The sequence below is a fragment of the Chanodichthys erythropterus genome, chromosome 12 (genome assembly GCF_024489055.1).
Source record: "Chanodichthys erythropterus isolate Z2021 chromosome 12, ASM2448905v1, whole genome shotgun sequence".
NCBI classification, from domain to species: Eukaryota; Metazoa; Chordata; class Actinopteri; order Cypriniformes; family Xenocyprididae; genus Chanodichthys; species Chanodichthys erythropterus.
Genome location: NC_090232.1, coordinates 49,063,092 through 49,072,854, shown reverse-complemented (window position 1 = coordinate 49,072,854; position 9,763 = coordinate 49,063,092). Strand labels below are relative to the sequence as shown.

At 39.7% G+C, this 9,763-nt stretch overlaps 1 protein-coding gene across 1 annotated transcript in view; it reads right to left on the bottom strand.

The window, feature by feature from the left end:
• Positions 1-6,018: 6,018 nt before the first annotated feature.
• LOC137032813 (B-cell receptor CD22-like) overlaps positions 6,019-9,763 on the bottom strand; it is a 37,672-nt gene continuing 33,927 nt past the window's right edge. The window contains exons 6-10 of the mRNA XM_067404772.1: positions 8,812-9,069; positions 7,278-7,520; positions 7,097-7,199; positions 6,977-7,022; positions 6,019-6,774 (exon numbers count right to left, since the gene is read on the bottom strand). Coding sequence (XP_067260873.1) covers positions 6,706-6,774; positions 6,977-7,022; positions 7,097-7,199; positions 7,278-7,520; positions 8,812-9,069 — 719 coding nt within the window. The 3' untranslated portion in view covers positions 6,019-6,705. The remainder of the gene's footprint in view (positions 6,775-6,976; positions 7,023-7,096; positions 7,200-7,277; positions 7,521-8,811; positions 9,070-9,763) is intronic.

Below are 9,763 nucleotides of genomic sequence, written 5' to 3'. Positions count from 1 at the left end.
CGCTCCACCATCAGGAACAGGCTATTCCATCTCGTTCTCACGTCCAGGATGACAGCATGTTCTGCAAGGCCTAGAGAGAGAGAGAGAGAGAAATTGGTCTCTGTGGTTGCCAAATTTGTTGTTCACTTGAGATGTTTTAATAAATGATTTAGCAAAGGATTTTTTTCTAAACTATTTATTTGTACAGAGTTTTGCACTAAGGTTGATCTGTTTTGATTTCTACTTACCAAGAAGACGCTGCTTCTCTTTAAGGACAGGTTTAGCCAGGCTGGACCTTTTCAGCCACACCACCATTGCTCTGATCCTTCCTGCCCACTGTGAGACTGACGGTATAGTGTAAAGCTTTTGAGCAGCAATATTGAGTGTGTGAGCAAAGCAGCAAATTTTTTTAATACTCATCTTTTTTATTGCTACATCCATGTTTGCTGCATTATCTACTGTGACTGCAACTACTCTGTCCTTAATTTTGAATTCATCAAGAATATCTCCTATCTCTTCAGCTACAGTTTCCCCTGTTTGGGATGTGTATACTGCCCTTGTGTGTAGGACTTTCTCTTTCATGGAGCCCTCTCTCACATAGTGGACTGACACTGTCAGATTGTGGTCTTGTGCAATGCTGGTCCAGCCATCAGCAGTCACAGCCACATGCCTCACATCTTGTAACTCTTTCTTGATGTTTTCTTTTTCTACAGCATACCATGCAGGTATGAGGGTATTTGAGAGCATGTCTCGGCTGGGGGACTGATATCTGGGGTTTAAGGCCCTTAACATCTCCCTATAATTGACATCATCATCAGAACACAAAACACAAAAATAGCATTGTTTTATCATTGTTGCTTACTATAAAAGGTGTAAAGAAAAAACATCTAAGCTAAAAAAAAATCACTTAAACACCTGGCCAACAACCTACAACAACACCACTTACAGCTTACCTCCACCATGGAGCCTCCACTGTAGAAAACGGCAGTAAACCTTTAACAATGAAGTTTGTGACTGCCCTGTGGCACTCATCTTGCTTTTCTCTCATCATTTTTCCTTTTTTTGCAAGTGTGAACGGACTGACACTTGATGGTCTCATCATCATGCCAGGGTTGGCAGGAGCAGAGGCTATAACATTAATGTGAAGAGGGGGGAAAAACAAGAAAACTAAACTGTTAATGCAGCCAGCCTTAAGGATAAGCACACATTAAATTATCAGTATAGTTATATTTAATGCCATCAGTATCTGTGACGATCTTCATGGCAAAGCATTCATCACAAAAATACAATAAAAATAAAAACCAAGCTAACAGAAAAAATACTGCAATTAATGTTATAATTTTTTTAACAAAGCTTGATAAATAGTTAATTCCAAGAGCACGCAAAGGCATAGTCACCGTGAACAGAAACTTTAACTTAACCAGTAAGTTACACAAGCATGTACCATTACAAGTAAGTTAGCTGATTGTGTTTGCTAAACATTAATCTTACCTGTCGGAGTCCCACTCATATCGCTGCCTTCAGCGGTAGTTTTGGAGGAGTCGTGTGGTGGGCACGTTGAAGGCTCTGTAGCTGGAGGGCGGGATGACTGCACCGACTCGGTCTTTTTGCAGTCAAAGACGGAGCAACTTTCTGCTCTTAGGTTTATTTTGTGCACCGTCAAGTGCTTCATCATATTTGTCGTAGTGCCGCTCTTGGCAGCTATTATCTTACAGCAAATATTGCATCGCGTGCTGTCTTCGTCAATCCTAATGAAATGTAACCACACTTTCGATCGTTGATTTTTCCACATCTTTTCCATGTCTACTTCTTCTTCTTTTAGATTTGTGGCGCGATAACGATTTTTCCACATCTATGGGGGTTGGGACGCTTACACGCTTCACGTGAGCCACGTGTCCTGAGTGTGTATGGGCGTAACTGGCATTGACAAGTTAACCCCTTAGGTACCGAAATTTGGTACCGAACGACAAGACATGTTTCGATACTCGGTAGTACCGAGGCATTAAGTTCGGTACCTAAAAAGTATCGAACTCGGTACCCAGCCCTAGTGAGGAGTCGCCTATCTTACTGCAGTGTGTGACAGTGTCTCACAGCAGCCACCGAGTGAACACACAGAGTAACGCTATAACATCATTTTCAGCACACTCAAATGTATCTAATATGATAAACAGAGCTGCGTTACCTCATACTCTTGACCGGAAAAGCGGAAGCGGCGTCGGCGACTGTGGCATAATAAAAGTCCTGCTGCTCGTGAGGCGTGTGTTGCTCAATCGCTCCAGCTCCTCGTTCAGCTCCACAACACTCGCTCCTGCTCTGCTTCATACTACAGTAACGTTAATAATCGCATCCATGAAAATGATTTCTTCCCGAGTCCTATCCCTATTCTTTTCCACCAGCCATTGAGATGGAGACCACATGTCCCAAGATTTCGTGCTTAAACTTTGCATCATCAAGCTATGCCTTTGTTTTGAATAGGCTTCTAGTGAACGCCTCTAGCGGACAGAAAATTGTACATAAAGCACCTTTAAGTTCCTTGTGAATATTGTAAATACACTTTATTTATTCATTTCTGTTATCTGTCTCATCTTTTTAAACACCCATAACCTCTCACACAGTATAATCTGACCCCATTTTTAATCAATGTAAAATCGACCGATAGGGCCTATCATTACAAATGTACTGTAAAACCTAACAGCCACGTTTATTAAATGAAACAAGTTAATTTCACTGAAGTATTAGTGAAAGTTAATGCAAATTAATGATTGATCAGTAGAGTAAATGCTAAATTGAAGTGGTATTTTATGTGTTTTTGCACAAGATGTTGGTGTTTAATGTTTTATTGGTATTTAAAAGATTTCTGTTGTCTGAGGTTTGTGCACATCATTTGGATATTCATATGGCTGGGAAAAATGTGTGCTTAAACGGGTTAATGTAACACTGGGGGTTTTGCGGTGTAGTGAGTCTGAAGATCTTAAATAACTGGTGGTTCAGGTGTGTTTAAATACACACTGAAAAAAAAAAAAAAAAAAAGTTTAAAATTATACCTTAAGGTGTAAGCTTGTCGCGGATATTAGGACCTTTTTGGAGTAAAAAAAAAGGGAAAAAAATGTCCCTTTAAATTTACTGCCCCAGCGACAAGCTGTACAATTTTAAACATTTGTGTGTGTGTGTGTGTGTGTGTGTGTGTGTGTGTGTGTGTGTGTGTGTAGGGTTGGGGTGAAAATGTTATGGCGCAGCCCAGATTTGGGATTCGCAGAAAGTTTACATCATTATTGTCAGATTACAAGAAGCTAAACAGTGTTTACTAGCCTATAAAATAATAAACCAATATAAAGTCAAAGTCAGTATTACAATGATTCTCTGTTATTGTGCCAACTTTTGGTGAGAGATATCTATTAAAATGTGTGAATTTATTGAAACAGTGGACACCTTACTGTTGCTGAGAAAATGGCATTATTTGTAGACTTTAAAATCAGATAAATAAATGCCCTTTTTGTCAGATTTTCTTCAGAGGTGACGCAAAGGGGAATGAGGATCCCGCTGCAGCTGTATGGGGTGGAGGGAAGGAGTGCAGTGGATGGCCTGCGAGTCTGTGGCGGAAGTGGTGTGATGACTGACTAAGACAGAGCCGAAGGTGGGAGGAGCCAAGACGGTGCCAACAGGTCGACAGACTGAGAATGAGCGTAGAGGTTGAAGGTGGAAGCCGGAGCCGTAGGTTCCTCTCGCACTGACACAGTACGTGTATAGTCGTGGTGACCTGCAGCTTGATGTCAAAGCAGGGTTTCCACAGAGATGGTGCATCTGGCAGTGGTGGGGCTGGAGGACTGGCTGAGCTGTACTCAGGGTCTCGACGTCGAGGGAGCTGGTTAACGCTAACTGGACAAACTCCCTTGTGTATTCCAAGCCATGGCGATGAATTTTGCCCGTTTATCCTTGTAGGGCGGTCCGGTCGACTGTCACATTGGGCTACAGGAAGGCAGATGAAGATAATTGTTCCAACACAAAGGTTTAATGATACAATTCAAATTATAGGCGAACAAGCAGCATCACACATACTTAACTTAGACGTGACCAGACAGAGAATGAATGTGAGGGTACAACTTAAATAGGAAGCACAAACAAGGTGGATTAATCAAACACAGCTGACACAAATGAGGAGCAGAAAAACTGAACATAGGTACACATGATGTGAATGAAAACAAACTAAAAGTCCATGATAATTAAACTAAACAGAACAGACTTGTGACAGGCACAGGTACCGACAGCGCCCTTTAGTGTCTGTTTACAGACGCTGCAGGAGAGTCAATCACTTATCATGAGAAATGTTTAAAGCCAATATACCCAGCTAACAGAAATTAAAACAGACATGTTGATCTGCTGTGTCAGTGCAGAAATGACTTCTGAAAACAAATTGCTGATAACTCAACAAAAGTCAAGGGTCAAGTGCTCAACTAAAGCAAATGCTAATCTCCATGATGGGGACTACAAACTAAGCATTTTCAATAAGACATCAACATCTAAACCTCTGTTTATTCTCAATAAGAGCTTCTGTAGACGTGTGACAGAAATAAAGTCAGTCAGGTTAGTAATAAGCGAAGCTGGTAATGCTGTATGTGGAGTTGTTTAATCAGATCTTCAGAGATTTAATGTCTTTTATCTTCAGTTCATCTAAGGCTGTGGCTGAAGGAAGTTGTAGTTTGTGTTCTTATCTCTCTTTCTTTCAGTGTTTGTTCACAGCAGGTGTTTGAATTATTGAAAGAATGTTTCAGGAACATCATACTAACCTTTAAATAACATTCTACTAACATTAAGGAAACTGGACATTTTGATGTTCTTGGAATGTTACAAATCAACGTTCCTACAATCTTGAATTTTAGATCAAAATTAAGTTGAAAGAACGTTTGAGGAACATTATACCTTATAAAAACGTTCCTATAACTTCAAGAACTTTAAGAAGGACATTTTTAATGTTCCCAGAAACAACACTGAATATTTAGAGAACGTTCTTATAACAAAACTCTGTTAGCTGGGTAACTACTGACTCAAAAATTGGAAGTTTATTGTCTTCTTTTCATTTTGAACATATGATCATAAAATATCGGCATCTTATGGTGTAGTGAGATTTTTTTTCCTCAATAGCATGCATGAGGTAAAAATATTTTGTTTCTTTGTTATACTATAACTTCTGAGCCTTTCTTAAAAAAAAAAAAAACAAACAACAAAAAAAAACATATCACTGATCACATGGTTTCACATTGTAAAAACCTGAATTGAAGGAGAAGCAAAAGAAAAATTGAAAATTAATAATGTGTGTGTGAGAGAGAGAGAGAGAGAGAGAGAGAGAGAGAGAGAGAGAGAGTGAAATATTTTGCAAACATGTAAGAATAAATCAATTTCTCCAGATATGTGCATGTTTGGACTAAGAGCCCTAATGGAAGTAGTGCACGTATGTGAACAAATAAACTGGAGCAGACGTGAATGAATAAATGTAAATGTTTTTATTCTGTTCAAAATATATATAAAAAACAAAAGATTGATTGTTTTGCACTCCTGACATAAATTTAAAAATTAATGTCACTGCAACTTAACAGCAGTCAGATATTGAAGCTGGAGACATAAATCTTTCGAATGATACTCAGTTTGTCTAGATCAAGTAAGAGTGTGATGTTTTAATGTGCAGTGGATGTTAAACAATAATCTGTCAGGGGATCCTCTAGTGGCACAAGTCGACGTGTGCAGTACATGTACGGTCGTCTGCTGGAAGCTAGTTATTTTAGTTCATAAATATTTTAATAACTTCTAATTAAAACAGTAATAGTTACTGTTTTAATTAGAAGTCATTTAAATATTTATTTATTGAATCACGAAAGAAAGCCTTAAAAAACAGTGATGCTTTCCTTCAGTGAGTCTGTTTGTTAATATCAGGTGACTTCACTAATCAATCATCACCTAACCACTTAATTATCTCATTAACTTTAACACTGCTTCTTAAACGTGGACTCAAACTCTGAGCATAAGTCATTTTACACTGGGGTTTTTGCTGTGCAGTGAGTCTGAAGGCCTTGGTTAGCTGTTAATGTGTGTTTAACTGAAGTGAAACGGTGCAGGAGCAGGTTTGGGCAACCCTAATCTGGACAAACAATAAAGCCGGGTTCAAAATTATGTGATTTTGGCCACAATTTAGTCATCTGAGACAAATTTTTGGAATCCTAAAAGATTGCTCTGACCCTAGGCCAAAGTCTTTGAGTGCTAGTTTGACAAGTTCACAAACAGCCGATTAATGACGTTTGCGATAAATTATGGCCTCCTATGAAACTCTGAGGTTTGAGGTGCAGTCCTGCAGTGAGTTTTCTTTTTTAAAGAAATGCCATAATAAATATTAATGCTAGAGATTGTTTTTTGTTTGCTAGCCACCATTTCCACATGTAAATGCAGCTCACAGTCACTGAACGTGTCATGGATTGATTAAAAACTCCAGTTGAGTCTTCTTGCTTGTTTAATACATCATGACTGGCAGCTGAGATCCTACAGTGTAACAGGCTTACAGTGTTTGTACAGTCTGACAAGCAACAACCAGTAAAAAATCATATGGTGTGAACCTGCTTTGAAATAAAGATAACATTATACATTTTTCACAGAATACATAACAGTCAAACTAGTATTGAAGGCAGTTTAATTGATTAAATTGAGAAGATCTGCAGGTGGCTTACTGATGGATTGTGATGTTTAGTAAAGCTCTGAGGTCGTGGACTTGAGCTCAAGAGTTGTGTATGTGTCTTCATTGAGATAAGAGAGCTATAGGGACAGAGACAGAAGGACTTATATACACACACATATATATATATATATATATATATATATATATATGTCACTCTCTACATCATGTGTAACACCACCTGAGGGCGCTGTACATACAGTTGTTTCAGTCTGAAACAGATAATGGCTGATTGATTGATTTTTTTGCTTCTGTAAAGTTGTTTGTGTCTGAATGATTTACCTGTTTCACTGTGTGATCTTCAGTTTTAACACTCCTTCGTTTCTTTCTGTTACAATGACAGACATTAACAGCTTATAGACAACTGTATTTGAAAATATGAATGTTGTTTGTGGTTCTCACATTATAAACAGTATGACGATGATAATGATGATGGCGAGGATGAAAAATGCTCCACATGCCACTGTGATCCCAAAAACTTTATGCCAACTGGATCTATGATGCTCTGAAAGAGAGAAACATTATCAGCTAAGATGAACTGTCCAGACTGAAGAAAGTTGTATACAGGATTCCAAAGCTTCACCTGTGACAGTTACAGCGTCTGATCTCTGAGATCCATGTTGATTGTGAGCCTGACAGTAGAAGCGTCCACTCTGTAGTGCACTGAAACTCTGTCCAGATCCAACAGCTGAGCTTTCATTCTCCTTAAACCAGCTGAAGTTCAGAGCAGGAGGGTTTGAATCACTGCTGCAGATCAGAGTCACTGAATCTCCTGACACTATTTCACCAGATCCAGTTATCAACACTGAGACGTTCCTGGGAGGATCTGAAAAGGAAAAATATAAACTCTATACTAATGTTTTGGATTTGTTAATCCACTACCCACTAAGCAAATTACGTCCAGAAGACGTCTTTTTGAGGTCTTCTGGACATCCGATATAGACGAACACGCAGAATCACCAAAGGAGAAAAATCACACTTTTTAAGCCACCATCGTGGAGATGAGTGTTTGCTTTAGTTGGGCTCTTGATCCTTGCCTTCTTAATATTAGAGTTTGTTTGGGCTGTAATTGAGTCATAACAGCCAGACAATTAAAGAGAAATTATCAGATGTCAGTTATGGTCTCACATAACCATTACTTGACCTTAGTCACTTAACTCATGAAGGGCCCATTCTCTGAGTTAGATTTACATTATTGATTACAGCAGCACTGTGATTCTACAGCAGAAGATCAGCTTTTACAATATGATTCAATTGATTTCAGAAAAGGTGTGATGAACAAAAAAAAAAAGTATTTATTTTAGGCACACACAGACATCAAGAATCAGCCTGTGAATCTCAACAGTGGTGACCATCAAAAAGCATGTTGTGGTGCATTCTGGTAGCCACCAATCAAAATTCATCCATGGCTCCCATCATGAATAAATTATGAGCTTAATTGTTTAAGTAATTTCCTTTATTCCTTTATTCCTTATTTTGTTCTGTTTATGTGACTTTTAAGTAGCTTGTTTTCTAATGTTCAGAGTTGATCTGTTGATCAGAATGTGTTGCTTGTCACCGTCATTGAGATTCATACACTGATTCTTGATGTCTGTGTGTGCCTATGAAGAAAAAAATTGTATCATGTGAAATCTTTCATATTATATTGATAAAGCTGATCTGCTGCTGTAGAATCACAGTGATGCTGTAGTCAATAATGTAAATCTAACTCAGAGATTGAGCTCCAAACAAGTTCAGTGATTTAGGTCAAATAATGATTATATGAAAACATAACCAACACCTGATCATTTCTCTTTGCTTGTCTGGCTGTTATGACTCAGTTAACTGCCCAAACATACTCTAATATATATAAGGCAAGGGTCAAGAGCCCAACTAAAGCAAACACTCATCTCCACGATGGTGGCTTAAAAATTGTGATTTTTCTCCTTTGGTGATTCTGCGTGTTCGTTTATATCGGATGTCCAGAAGACGTCAAAAAAAGACGTCATAAAAACTTTCATTCTGGCCCCTCAGTGGACGTCTTTTCAACCTGAGACAAGACCTCAAAAAGACGTCTTCTGGACGTAATTTGCTCAGTGGGTAATTTGACCACAGATACTGAACTAATATTAACTCACACATGACATTTAAAGTCACATTATCAGAGTATTTCTCTCCGTGTTCATCGATGGATCTGCACTTGTATTCTCCACTGTCATCAGAGCTGATCTTTGAGATGTTGAAGATTTTTCCAGATCCTACAAACGTTCCTCCTTTAAACCAGCTGAAGTTCAGAGCAGGAGGGTTTGAATCACTGCTGCAAATCAGAGTCACTGAATCTCCTGACACTATTTCACCAGATGCTTTGATGAACACTGAGATGTTCCTGGGAGGGTCTAAAATGGACAAAAGAAACGCCTCGGTTACAAAGGTAACCCTCGTTCCCTGAAGAAGGGAACGGAGACGTACATCGGACAGACCGACGAATAGGAATCTCGCTAGAGAGGCCAATCTACTTTGAGTGTAACTAAAACGAGCCAATGCACATTGGCATGCAATCATATGCATCAGCTGCTCGCCTCGCAGCGCGGGTATATAATGAGCAGCAGGTGCGTTGCATTTTCAGGTTTTCGCTGAGGAGCTGAACTGGATAGGCGGCAGCATCAGCACGGGACAGCAACTGTGGCGACGGGACGTACGTCTCCGTTCCCTCCTTCAGGGAACGAGAGTTCCCTTTGTAACCGAGACGTTCCCATTCAGTCGGTCACGTTCAACGTACGTCTGACAGACTGACGAATAGGAATCCCTACCAAAGCACCACTGGAGCTGCCCCCTTCCAGCGCTCTGTTGTAAGCCACCTGAACCCCCTTGCCTGAGGATGGTGGGACAGGGCTAACACAGAGAGTGTCGATCACTGCTGTTCCCCAAAACCCATTCAGTGAGACTATTGGATAACGCTAGGAAAGCGTACCCTTTCGCTGGGAAAGGAACGCTGCGGAAGCCACAAGGGAGTTTCCCCGAAGGAGTTATGTGGAGAAGTACATATGGACTAACCCTGTAGGGCTGTGCTACATATGGAAGAGCTGGGGT